Here is a 14,169-nt window from a genome sequence, read left to right on the forward strand (position 1 = left end):
CTTCTCAGCACCTTTAAGTTGTGCAATGAACTTGTTCTACAGCTCTTCCCTCTCCATCGCTGGGTTGTTAGGCTGAAGGCTGAAGTAATTAAGCCCTGCTAATAATAATAAAAGCTATTATCTTCAAGCACACATTTGATCTTCCTGTCAAGTCCTCATATAAAGGCAGTGCCTTTATCTCAATTTTTCACCTTCCTGCTAAGACCTTCAATGATTCATATTCTCTAAACATTTTTCTGAGATCTACACCTCCTGAATGAAATATTTTACTGGTGTTACATTTCAGTCCACTCAGAAATAGGGGTGAGGGGGACAAAAAAAAAAAACAACATTAATCTGTACTGAAATCACTGATCAGCCCTAAAACTGAACTTCTCCATACTTCTTTTTGATTAAAAGCTCAAAAGCGTGAAGAGAAGGGAGAGGCCTATTTTTTTTGCCTCAAGTAAACAGAGATCCATAATTGAGAAAGTGCAATGCAGATACCTGTCATAAAATCTGAATCAAGCTTTACCAAAGCTGTATAAACAAATTAATTTTACGTTCACAGAAACTGCATCAATAACACTGTCCTAACACATCATTAAAATGCATTATTTTCACAGAGCAGTTTTTCAACTACACAGTAATTTGTAGAATGGCTGACGCTAAACAGGACGTGATAGAACACAGCCAGCCAGGAAGGTACAGAAAGCCAAGCAGGTATAAACCACACTCTAATATGAAAAGTTGCCATGCATGTATCATGAGGCCAGGAGACAGGACAAAATTACAAAGAAAGAAATTAATTAGTAGTGAAAAGGCAATTTAAAGAAGAGAAACTAGGTGAAGCAAAAGATGGACCTGCACAGAACTGTCATGGTGCAGCAGAGGCCAGCAGCTCCCTGGGGTCAGGGTGCTGGGGGCAGCGGGTGCTCCCCACGGAGGGTCTGTCAGGGCAGGGCCTGGCAGCCGGGGCCCGTCCCACCGCCCCAGCCAGGAGCAGAGCAGCCGGGGGCACCGGGGCAGCCCCAGCCCCAGGAATCGGGTGCCTCCCTGGGGACAGGCTGAGGCCAGGCCAGGTCGTGGGCCCAGCTCAGCAGGACCCATGGCCAGGCAGGGCAGGGCTGTGGGGAGCTGGAGAGCGGCCCTGTTGTGGTGTCGCTGGGGCAGGGGCTGACGGCCCCAGGGGTCTGACATGGGGTCCTGGGCTGTGGGCAGGTGGGGGAGCCGTGGGTAGGGGAGCCGTGGGTGGGTGGGCTGGGACAGTCAGGCCCACTACTGCCCTCAGGGCCCGGACAAAAACGATGCTAACAGCAACTGTGATACCAATTAAAACATAAAAATAGCTTTACCCTGATGTCAAAAGTGAAAATGGCCCAACGGGTGAGATAAAAAGCTCTGCTTGCAGATAAAACTGTTGTCGTACTAAAAATATCAGCAGTAACTGACACACAAAAATTCCTGTTTACAAACTTCACAGGAAGAAGCAGTCAGATCATGAAGGGCGCCAGTCTCCATAAAGCAGCCAACAGTATCCATCAGGAAACGTTCAGCATGGGGAAGACAAAGCGGGAGAAGAGTGAAATATAAATAGTTACCAAGGTTAATAAAAGTGGTGTTAGTGCCTTCAAAATCAGAGGGAAAAAAAAGAAAATACTGCTAATTTTAAAAGGTTAAGTCTTGAAATCTTCATTCAGTCTTTATTTTGATTAATTGCCTCAAGATATAATTTAACAGATACTTATCTGCATGATTACAAAACATACTATCAGTATTTTGGACAAGATTGGGGATCACTTGTTTTTAAGGACGAGGAAGGCACTCCTGATGTCATCTTGTTCAAGTTTTAGAAAAATTTTAGAAGATTAATATGAGGCAACCAAACAGATGAAAACCTTACTGCAGTTAAGATTTCAAGTGTCAAAAGTGATGTTGGCTTTCAAAAAGGCAAACAGTAGTATCTTTAAATTGCTTATATTAAAAATAACCAAGATTTATTATTATAAAAGAGTAAAGCATAACAGGTAAATCACACAGAAGCAGAAGAAACTAAAACTAAAGCAACCCTACTCAAATACATGTCTTAACAGGAGAAAACAAGAAAACATTAGGTAGTAAGGGAAATTTTTGCTTTACAATTCACACACACATCCCCCTATTTTTCTAAAACTTTCCCATCCTATACAAGTACCATAGACACTGTTAGGTGATAGAAGGATGTTATAAAGTCATTTTTAAAAAGGAAAAAGAGTACAACGTTGATCCCTTTTCACATGAACATTATGGAATATAATTTACTTCAGTACCAGCAGGCTAGAAATCTAAATGCCCAACGCCAACAAGTAAACAGACACATGCTATGTAAGTTTGCTATGACAGAAATGTTTCCTTAGCGAGATAGAAGCCCTACCCAAGCAATGGTTGGAAAATCAGGATAAACAAAACAAGAGACATAGTACCTATCAAAAAGAAAAGATAATTTTGTTACAAACCAGACAATAACGCACATGTTCATGGATGAGCAGAATCAGGGAGGCAGCAAGACTAGGCAAGCCACTGCAATGGCTAAGTATCTGAATAAACTCTTTACCGAGCAAGGACTTAGTCTTTAAGATGACAATTTGTTGTTCCTTTCCCCACAGCCTCCTTGACAGAAAAATTACCACGTTCCATCACAGGAAGGAGTCTCAAAGAAGAAATTATGTATCCACACAGGAAACCAAAACACATCCACCTAACAAGCAGCTTACATAGCCAACTACCATCACTTTACTACAAATTCAGAAAAAAATTAAGCTATCAGAGAAAAAAAGCTGCTTGCAAAAACTTACACTAAAATACATCACTATTCTGCAGACTATTTGCAAGAAATAAATGAAGAAGCTTGAGAAATTACTGATGTAGCTCCGAGTAGTTCCACTGGGAGTAACTGGAAAACACAAATTAAAACAAAAAAAACCCTAAAATACTGGGAAAGACACTGAGAATATAATGCCAAATTCCCATCATTTCTGCAATAATAAATCAAATTCCACCATAATTGTTTGGATTCCTCTGAGTTAAAAACAAAAAAAGGTGCATGTATGTATATAGGTAAATAGAGGTAAAAGTGACATATATTTCCAAAAGCTGACTAAAACCAACTAGGATATAGTGTGTAATCCTTTTGTAGCCTGAACAGTGACTTACAGAATAGCAGCCTTGAATTTTGGCTGCCTTCCAATGTGAGAAGAATGGTGTGGCTTTCCAGAAATCATCAATGCATTCTGCATTTATTAAAGATTTGGAGAAGGCAGTAAACAAAAAAATGGGATCTTGTCTGATGATACAAATGTTTTCAGATTGGGAGAACTCCAAAATTTTAAGACACAAAACCCAACCTATTGAAACTGGAAAGATTACTAGACAATGACAGGATATGAAATATAATTTAAACAAAAAGTAAAGAAGTATTGGGAATGAAAAACAGAAGCTAAGCATCTCTGAACTACCAAGACCATCAGCAGAAAACTGCCTGCTAGCTGCACAAAGATCAATCAATCTTATACTTGGTATTCTAGAACTGCCTAAAAGAAAAAAAAAAAATCAAAGGGAATTCTTAAATACGTATCAAAGACATACAACGTAAAACAGTAAGGCAACAAAGGTACTACATACAATCATGTCTTATCTCACAAAGTACATCAGTAGTAGGAGCACTGAAGTGCCTGTATAGTCATTAAATGCTTTAGGACTATGGTACGGAGAGAACTTAGAAGCATAAAGAGATTGCAGAAGCTGAGATTTTTAATCATGAAACACAGAACTAAAAGCATTTTAACTGAAATACAAAAAAAAAAAAAAAAAAAAAGCCCAAAAATGTTAATTAGACTCCCTTTCGCTTATTTGCGAGCCTGGCAAAATCAAATTGCAAACAGACTCCATTATCTCACACAGCATCTAAGCCATTCATCAACACTAACTGCTAGTCATTGAGATAAATGCTGTGATGGCCTGTTTATTTACTCAGAAGAAGAAAAAAAAAAAGGCAAGTAAGTCAACTTAAAATTATTTATCAGCTGAGTCATTAAGCCAATACATGGAAAGCAAGTCTTGAGGGTTTAAAATGCAGTTAAAATATAGAAGACATCTTAGTGTATTGCATAATTAATTAACGTGGTTGCACACAGAAGGGAGGGAGTGTTTGCTTTCATTGGCGACGTGAGGTCCAGGCAAGAAACTGGACCGACCCTCTCACCCTAAACAGCAATGCTCACACATCCAGGTGTGAGTTAGAGTACTGAAACCAAGAGCTAAAGAAATACAGTCACTTCAAAAGAAGTGACCATATTAGCGTCTATCCCCTGGGCATTCTTCTCTCTCTCTCAGCACTTTCACTGAGAGGGATTAAACTCTCCGCTTGAAACGGTCTCACAGTAGGACACCAGCACGTCAGTGCATGACCCGAGACTCAAGTCCCAGTCAGGCTTTACCCCGACTCCAGGAACTCGAGTTCGCAGCAGGAACCAGCACACGGGCACAAAGCCTGAGAAATCTCATTCCACACACGTACATTCTTTACATTTGATTATGATAAGGAAAAGCTCAAACGTTTCTCTACAGCTTCAACTACAGTTCAGGGAGTGAAGCCCGTGCTGCTTTCGAGGACTAGAGCTCGTGCTCCGTGGGTGCTCTCCGCTCCAGCCGCAGGCAAGAGGAGACTGGAATCGAGGTATCCTCTTTTTCCACCACGACTGGGAAGGGACCGGTCTGAGGAGGAAGTGTGATTCAGTCCTCTGCAAAGTCGGTACAGAGGGTGTGCACGTGTGTCCCACAAGAAGCCCCTCAAAGCAAGGCAATCTTCTGCCTGCACTTCGTAGGTGCAGGCCTGCAAGGAATCCAGCCTACAGCTAAAATTTAACTTGAAAGTGATGGAGCAAGGAAGAAAGGGGAGCCAAGGGTAGAGTAACGGGAGCCACACTGGATCTTCCAGATGCTAGCAACAAAGTCTTTTTTTTTTTTAAAAAAAAGCTTCCCCCCGCCCCCAGGTGTTTCTTACTAGGAAAACACAAGAGGGCATGCAACCTTCAATGACAAGTATGTCCTGAAGAAGGCAATGACAGAAGATCAGAGGTGGGTAGACTCAAGAAAGTGTATTGGTTGGGGAAACAAAGAAAAAAAACCAACATCCAGGATAAACTGTACAAAGATCCATCAACATTTTAGTCATACATCTAAATCTCCAACAGACCATCCACAACGTTGGTCACTGAAATGACTACAAAAATCTAGGCTCCAAATTCACAATACATTTCACGCTTAGCATAAAGATGATCCCCCAATTTCTCATGTTATTTAATCAAATCCTTACACTGGTATTAAATTGCAAATTATTGCAGAAGACACACATGCTCTGCAAGTGTAAACTTGATTCTTTAAATTCTCTTGAGTATTATGTGGTTCCCAAAGCCAAAAAATGCTTCAGTATGACAGTCAAAATATCAAGGCATAAACGTGTATTGTTTCTAGGACGCTAGTGTGATCTTTATAAATCAGATTATAACTTCGAATATAAATGTTTGATGCTGCAACTTACAAATAGCTACACAGCGCTTCCGTAAACCCACTTTAAACAGCATGTTGGACGGCTGGACTGATTCAGTGTAATACAAGATCTGAAGGAAATGTATAACCGTGAGAAAGCAAAAATCAATGTACAATTTCAGTAGAAACATATAATGCTTACATGAATCAGTTTGATTTCATTTAATACAATTTGCAACAGAAACAAGCAGAAAATTAGAATTGGAGTTGATATTCTCGAGGTAGGCTAGATCTGGCCTCACAAGCAGTGTATGGACTTTATTAACAAAGGCTCTATTTTAAAAAATTGAAACAGAACAGTGCAAAAGTATCCTGTTGAGCATGGTAAAATCATAAGGTAATTTCATCAACGGACCTAATCAACTTTGGCTTTCTTCCTGTAGCTCATCTGTGTCTGTTCTTCTCTCCTCTAAAGAGATACCGAGCCAAATGCCCGTTTAACTCTAGTGTAAACTGGACCTCAACAAAAATTATCTGTGAAGAAGAAAAACAAAAACCTACCCAAAACCACAACAAACATTTCTCAGCAATTGTTTTATTAAAAATTGAACAAGAGGGTAGAATTCATAAAGCCTGAGAAAAATGTTTGCTCTACAATACAAAGAAAATCTCAATATGTTTGAAACGTATGTCCTTTTTCATTCTGAAATCATCTTTCTTTCTAAAAATTATGATGAATTTTCCTCCAGAGAAGATTTCATATTTAAAACCTTTCAAAAACTGAGTTTTAAATGCAGAACTAATCTGTAACACATGGTATTATAATACGGTTTCCAGCATCAGGTTATGATCTGAAAAACATATAGTCAGTGGGAGAGAATTTCCAAGGCACAAACAGCAGTGAAGCACCTAATTGCTATTAAAAGTCATCAGGGCTAGCAATCAAATTGCTATGTGTGCTTTTGAAAATATCCTACTCTGAAACAAGAACTATCTTAGCAACAATACCATATTCCCAGAAGTTATGTATGACTACACAGCAGTGGCTTCTCCAGACAAATGCTCAAGTCATTTCCTAATTTCTAGGATGTAATGTAAGTCCTTTACCTCTAGATTAAAAATTGATCTAAAGGTAATTTAAAGCATTAAATATTTATAAACGTTAATAGCTATGTTCCTCACTCCTACCAAAATTAACAGAAGTTTTGTCTGAGAAAAAACCACAGCATCGCAAGTGCCATTCCTCTCTCGAAAAAGCTCTTTCGCTAGAACTGCTCAGGATGCTTTATTATTATTATTACTGTAAAATGTCTGTCCAAATGACCACACACGTTTTCTAATGCTGCTTCTACTGTGCCTAAAAGACCTTGTCACATGAGGAACGCTCAGACTGTAACCTGATCAGGCAGAAGAAAAGTCTCCAAGCAGGATGACAGGACACCCATTTCAGTACCCAGCAAAAGACGTTCGGGGGCTTCTCTATTCACCCGTAGTCTCATCTGTAAATTGCCTGAAACATCCCTCCGAAAGATGAAGAGTCAGACTTTTACTCATTTTCTGAACTAAAACATATACACTTCTCTCTAATCCCGGTATAGAAGAGCTCTACTAATTTTAGATCCAAGTGGTGCAAAGTGTCATAGCTGTCAGATAGCTGGATACCTCAATCTCAGGCCAAACCAATTTAGTTTTCCAACACAATTAGGCTATGAACCCCACTTAATTGCTGATCTGTATTTATATGCATTGTAGAACACATTATTAAATACTGTAATTTCACATATTAACTATGAATCTGAACAATGAAAATATATTTGAAAGCAAACCAAGTTCAAAAGGGCCGTGTAGCTATAACCAAGAGCAGTTTTTGGCCTATGCTACTGAAAAGCCCATCAGAGGCCTAATCCTCCTTGTCTTACAGAAATAGTTACACTAATTGTGTAATTGCAATGTGCAGAATTTAACCCTCAATATATTTGCCTAGCATCTCCGTCCTTTCACAGATTTATTTGCAGCTATCGTCACTTTGTTTAAAATGTACAAAATCCAAAAAGTTGATAGATTACACTCCACAACAAAACGACGTACTCACCAGGTATAATAAAATTAAATCCAGAAACACACTAACTTGCTTTTAATGCAGCTAAGACCAAATTGGAATGCCCTACAGGATGACTGATTTCAGCAGGAGCATGCCTTATTAAAGGCTGAGCTATTACTTGGGCCCCAATCTTGGGAAGAGACTTGCGTGGGTGGATTTCCAAAGCCAGCGTATTCCCACAAAAGCACCGGAGTCTGCCTACACAGATCAACTTGTAAGATCTGGCTATTAACATGCCCTTCAGGATTTGACCCGTGGACTGAAGTGTCTTTGTAAGCATTGTTTCACCTGTTTGAAAGCTGGGTTGACTGAAAGCATTCAGTACATGAATATTTTCACCCACTACAGAAAATCAAGGCTTTGTTAAATTAAACGGCTTTAATGATGTTTTACAGGAAACATTTCAGGCATGCAGCAATAAGCTGCATTCATATTTGACATTTACGAAACTTTATTCTTTTAAGCCTGAACTTATAAAATATTTGCACTTAACTTCAAGCATGTGAATAAGCCCATTTTTATTTTACAAAGCACTTATTCCAAGTACATGTTGAAGTTCTAGCAAAATGGTGGAATAAATTCCTCAAATCAGGCATGTTTTAAACAGTGCAGAGGGAAAAAAGAATGCTTAATCTGGTTTTCAAGCAAAATATCACTAGAGATTAGTAAATTAGATCACAGCAAACTATTAGAAACACCTCAACCAAAAATGTAAACTGAGCCAAAACAAGCCTTTTAACACAATGATGACTGAAGTTTATCCCACACACACTTCACCACCTCCTGGTTTTGGCCATAAAAAAAGGAATTATGGAATATTCCTGTGAGCTCTATTTAAAAGATGGTGCTGACTCAACAGGAATTGGGAAGTACCAGAAAAGCAATGAAACAGACTTTGATCTCTGCCCCATTTCACATACCAAAGATATTTGAATTGATGGCCAAGTTCTGCCCGCCTTAGTCATCCAAACAGGTATCTTTTTAAGCCATGGAGATGCAACTGCAGTTTATGTATACCATCAAACTCAGCTTCAGAAACTGCTGCCCAAATCTTGAGGCCTTTACACAGGCAAAACCTCGCTGAATTGGCTAACATTCAGGTTCCCGTTATTTTATTCCAACAAAATTAAGACCCCTTCAACTTAGCTCAAGTGAAATGCTCACACAAGTCAAATCAGAAAGATCTGGTTCATATTTAGGATGAAATGCACTCAAAAAAATCCCATCTCCAAGCACATTGAAAAAGCGAGAACTTTCCGCTTAAAGGAGGACGTATGTTGAAACAGAGTAAAACTGCAGATTTTACATTTTTACATGGCCCAAGGAGTCCATTAATTTTGTCCGACTCCATGAAGCACAAATGCCATTACGTTTCTATCCCTAATTGAAGGCACTTTCTGTTGGCTAAAATCCTTCAATCCCAGGAGGCTAACCTGCTGTAGGAAATGTGCTAGGAACAGGGGAAACGACGGTGTCATCATGCTGAAGACTTGCCTGGTGGCAAAGAAAGGATTAGGTGACGTGCAGCTGGATAATCCATACGTACCCTCCACTAGTCAGCAAAAACCCCCTGTCTTATTTGAACAAAAAAGTGATCAATTCCAAGGCTAGATACTACCAGCACCTGAAAAGAGGTAGAAGAAAACCATCCACAGTGGTAATTCTTTATACACCCCGCAAAACTAACACCTATATGCCACCAGTTTTTGTTATGCCAAAGGAGAAACAAAATATGTTAAAAACATCTAATAAATTACTCACTCCACTATTTCTTTCCGAGTTCAAAATCAGAAGCCCTGAAGCAGGAGATCTGATTAGTTCGCAGCCAAGAGCCCGGAAGAACAAGATTTCTGCAGGCTTTGAGTTCAGGCCCTTGAGTTCAGAGCATAAATAATTAAATTCAGAAATTCACAGATTCCAGAGCCAGGAGCGTCTGCCATGGCCCCTCCTGTCTTTGCTCTATGAAGCCATCTCTAAAGAAGAATATCCCTGGACTAAATCTGATACCAAATACATTTAGGAGCCTCCAAATTCCTAAAATGCAGCACTGGCTTTATTTTCAGATGTACAAAAACCATTCTGAGCAAATGGTCCCTTCCTCAAGTCAGCTCAAAGGAGCTGGATGACAGGTATCTATTTTTTTAATCTTAATTCAAAAACTGTACCCAAACAATGTCAGAACAGCTTTACTTGACACTACCCTCAATCAATCATTAGAACAAATTACGCTACCTCTGAACCCTACACAGGCAACAAAATGCATCAGATGACCTGCTAGCTCTCGTCCATCTCCAGCGTCTTTGTTCTCAGAATACAGAAACAGAACTGTTTGCCATGCTTCAGCTGAATGTGTAATATTACAGATTTTTTTAAACCGAGAGAGAAATGCCAACAGTGAAACAGAATGCACTGAAGTTTAAACAACCCAACCTGAGTTTTGCTGTCCCCAGTCCCAGACTCATCCCTCCTCCTTACAGAAGACAGAGGCTATGCAGTGAGCCCAAAGTACCCTAAGGAAGCAGTAATCAGGCATCCAATGCAAAGAAAATATTTATGTGATACTTTTCCTATCGCTAACAACAATTTAGTCAAGTCCCTGAACCGCAAGGCTGTATTTTTTGTGGGTAGTCATGTCAAGCTAAATTTTGTAATAGATCTGTTTCCTACAGAGCCAAAATCTACAGCATTAAAGGGTCTGCATGGGCCAGATAACCCTATATATTTTAAACTTTTATAGCTTACATGATTGTAAGAACATTCTTGAATAGCTGTAATTTATTCAACACTTAACTCTAAGAATTAGCTCTTTTTTAGAGACAGAGATCATGCAGTCATTAACAGATGTGGCCTTTTCAATATTGATGTCAGAGGGAGACAACTTTGTTACATAATTATTCAAAATCTTGCAGGAAAAGAAGGTTGTTGCAATTGATATTTAAATAAATGTTTACTGCCCGAACTGAAAAATACAAAAAAGTTTTACCTGAAATGAACTAAACAATTTCAGAGGGATCATATGTGTGTTACTTAAGACTTATACCAGAGTAAATCTAATGAATGCACTGCAGTTAAAGCTTAAAGTGGTGATCTTCAAATATTTAATATTCACATAATGTTGGTATGGAACAATGCATACCTACGCCATCTTATAGAGATGGCATTTAATATTTTAAAAATTAAATGTATATTAAATACTGCTGGACATTTTCTTATTTGTCAAGAAGGCTGCAGCTAACAATAATTGTATTAATTTTTGTTCCCAGGCAATGGTGAGATAGCTTACAAAGCAGCAAGACTAATTTTAAGTTCTTTACAGCCTCCTAGATAACTCAAATATAGCTTTTGAGATGTAGTTTAGCTGTTACATGAACTAATATTTGTATGATTTCTCATCCTCCTATTCAATCACAAACAAGATGTGAAATACTTCAAACATTTCAGATAAAATACACTAGACATTTTATTGCCACTATCACAATAATGGCTTTGCCTTTAAATTCTTAGAGGTGCTACTAACAAAGAAGCATTTTTTTCCCTGAATAAGTAGCTTGATTCAACATGATTTCTAAAGCATCTGAGATAACGTGACTTTTTTTCCTCTGCCAAAATGCTTTAGAAATACTGCTAATGAATTACTACATGAATCAAGAAAAAAAATATGACGGCCAGCAACTGATCTGACCAGGAATCAGAAAACACCACACACTTCTCCCACAGCAAACAGCTCTTGTGTGCTATCTCAGATTTAGCAAACAGTTCCCTAATTATTTACTGTCACAGCCAGAGACATGGTCAGCAGACAGAATTTGGAGATGTACAAATATCCTGGTTTCAACTGTTAAAGCAACAAGGTACTTGGTATTGCACGGTCTTCAAGATCCACAGCCTACTTTGGCTGCAGAAACAGATGAGTAAAATTACACTTTTCTACGTTTAAGAAGGACTGCTTTTCTCTTCCTAAATGAAACTGCCTGAACATCTTAATGATGCGGCATCATACGATCCCGTGTCTTGCAAGACAGGCAATGAATTTTGTACAGCTGACTCTGCTAGTTACAGTACTCAACAGCTGGGGCATAGATAATTTGGCACCCTGATAACGCCCTAGATGAATACAAGAGCATTCTGCAGACTGTAAAAAGGAAAAAAAGAACTATTAGCATTAAAATTATGGATTGGCGCTCATCTTAACTATAAAGTCAACATAGTTAGCATTTGATTAAGAAAATCACTAAACATGGTGTTTACAACTGAGAAATTCAGAGAAATGGCACTCCCTCTTCAAAGCCTATATTGTAGCAATTCTTTTCTGATTAGATCAGCTCCCATAGCAAGTCATCAGAACAACAATCGCTGTAGTGAAGTCATACTACTGGGACTCGGATGGGAAATCATGACCGGCTTGGAAACACATTTTAAAGAGTAATGTGTTTTCCAGGTTTCCAATATATCTTAATTAAAACAAGTCCAAATCTTTACCTTTGCTCCCAATGGCTGAATGCAGTATACCTCGAGCAGCAAAACACTGCATACCAAGATACTGAATATGACACTAAAAACTAAGACAACAGAAACTGGATCCTTCCGAATAATTTCGTAATCCGGCTGTCATCGAAAATAGCACGTGAATGAACCCGATGTTACCCCCACAGTACGATACACTGAAATATTTCCAGAATGTGCTTTATTTCTAATAGAGTTGTGAATTAGTTTTAGAAGTTTATTTTAATTAAAATCCCTTTGTCCCCCAACACTTAAAAACCAAATCTTTCAGTCCTTATGCTGATAAAACTCTCACTGACACAGGGGAAATTAGGCCTATTATCCTTCCCAGGTTTTTAAGCAAATAGACAAACTGGTATGAGAATGAACCTTATTAAACCTGACTCTAGCAGCAAATCAAAGGTAATCTAAAGCAGAATAGCAGTGCTTTGGATTAGAACCAGAACAGAAAAACAAGTTTTCTCAGTGTTTTCTTTATTCGCAAAGTAAACAGTCTACTTGCTTTAAAATTTTGCAAAAATCAGTTCAGCTACATACAAGGTAATTGATGACTTAAAAAAATAGGAGAGAATGGAATAAAGATGTGCTTTTGAAGGTGATCTATTATCTCTCATTATTTCTCAACTAAAACGCACTAATGCATTTCAGTACAGAAATAGCGCACATGCTCCATAGCTGCACTGACACAATGGGCAACAGACACAAAGGAGTCATTAGTCAATACTGTTAATGACACATGAAATTGCAAGTGACACAGGTATAAAGTAGACTCGGACCTGACAAGTTCTCATGTCAAAATAACCATCTGTAGGGGGTTTATTTTTCAAAATATTGCCACTAACAACCCGGATTAAATAAAACCCAACTACCGGTATCTTCAAATCAAGCTGTCTTAAACTATGCCACTCCCATTCCCATCAGGCGAAACCATTTAACCAAAACCTTTAGAACTGACTGGAAACATACAGCTGAAAAATTGTAATCCTTCAAAATAAAAATTTCAGATATAAAATCTAACCTACCTTTTCCCCAAACATTACAAAAGGACTCAGCACTGCAAATGTCAGCATATGCTGCAACATGCTGTAAAAACTATTTCTGGGATGAAGATTCAATCTGAACAGTTAACTCCATCCCTTTCGCACTTGAATTAAAATCAGACCTGTAACACTTTTGATAAGCATTTTCAGATTTAGCATTAGCAAATGTACTGACAAACAGCAATGAATCACGTCTCCCAAACCACCTCTTCCATCCCGGTGAATTTAAGAAAGCAACATAATTTATGTTTCTAGCAAGATAAATTTAGCCGTGTGCATCTCTGTTACGATAAACGCCTTTTTCCTTGTTTTTCCGTATTCGATGAAAAAACTCAGGTGCTACACGAACTAAGATCCTTCTTTGCCCGACCACAAAAAAAAAAAAAAAAGGTCAGAATGAACTGAAGCTTTACATACAAATGCACATCGAGACGTAAATCACCGTGTCCGCATTTCACTCGAAAAAGAGACTTTTAGACACAAGAGAGTGCGTTTCACCCGCTGGTGAGGGAGAGACGGCATCTTTATTTAGCGCAGAAGCCACCGACGCCCGCTCCCCAGACGGGCACCAGGCAGGGCTCGGGGCCATCGGTCCCCCCTCACGCCGGCAGCGGGGCCGGGCGCACCTGGCCGCCCCCCGCCCGCGCCGGAGCCTCCCCTCCTGTGTCCGCAGCCGCCACGCCCGGCGGGGTAAGCGGCAGCCTGGGCGGCTGCAGCGGCCCCGCTGCGGGGAGGGCTGCCTACCTTTGTATCTCTCCAAGACATCTTCGTAGGCTTGCAGGTACTCCTGCTCCTCGGCGTACAAGTACGCGCCGGGGGAGAGGTAGCCAGCCATGGCCGGGGGCTATCCCTGCGCGGCTCCGGGCAGCCAGAAGCCTCGGGGACGGCACAAGAAAAAACCCAACGGCTAACGGGAGGGAGGGCGCGGGGGAGGGCGCTGCCAGCCCGGCCGAGGAAACGCCCCCGCCGGCCGCTCGGGTTTCGGTAGCCGCCCCTCGGAGCGCGGAGGGGGGCGGCCCC

At 39.8% G+C, this 14,169-nt stretch overlaps 1 protein-coding gene across 18 annotated transcripts in view; it reads right to left on the minus strand.

Annotated features, from left to right (window-relative positions):
- DST (dystonin) overlaps positions 1–14,169 on the minus strand; it is a 313,545-nt gene that overhangs the window by 263,703 nt on the left and 35,673 nt on the right. For 4 of the 18 annotated variants that reach the window (XM_075498112.1, XM_075498111.1, XM_075498116.1 and 1 more), the window contains exon 1: positions 13,894–13,999. The exons of 12 other annotated variants lie outside the window; for them this stretch is intronic. In XM_075498112.1, the coding sequence (XP_075354227.1) occupies positions 13,894–13,984 (91 nt within the window). In that variant the 5' untranslated portion in view covers positions 13,985–13,999. Of the gene's footprint in view, positions 1–13,893; positions 14,012–14,169 lie in introns of those variants that run through there. 2 more of the 18 variants (XM_075498115.1, XM_075498105.1) reach the window with 2 other exon arrangements.

The sequence above is a fragment of the Mycteria americana genome, chromosome 3 (genome assembly GCF_035582795.1).
Source record: "Mycteria americana isolate JAX WOST 10 ecotype Jacksonville Zoo and Gardens chromosome 3, USCA_MyAme_1.0, whole genome shotgun sequence".
Taxonomy (NCBI): Eukaryota; Metazoa; Chordata; class Aves; order Ciconiiformes; family Ciconiidae; genus Mycteria; species Mycteria americana.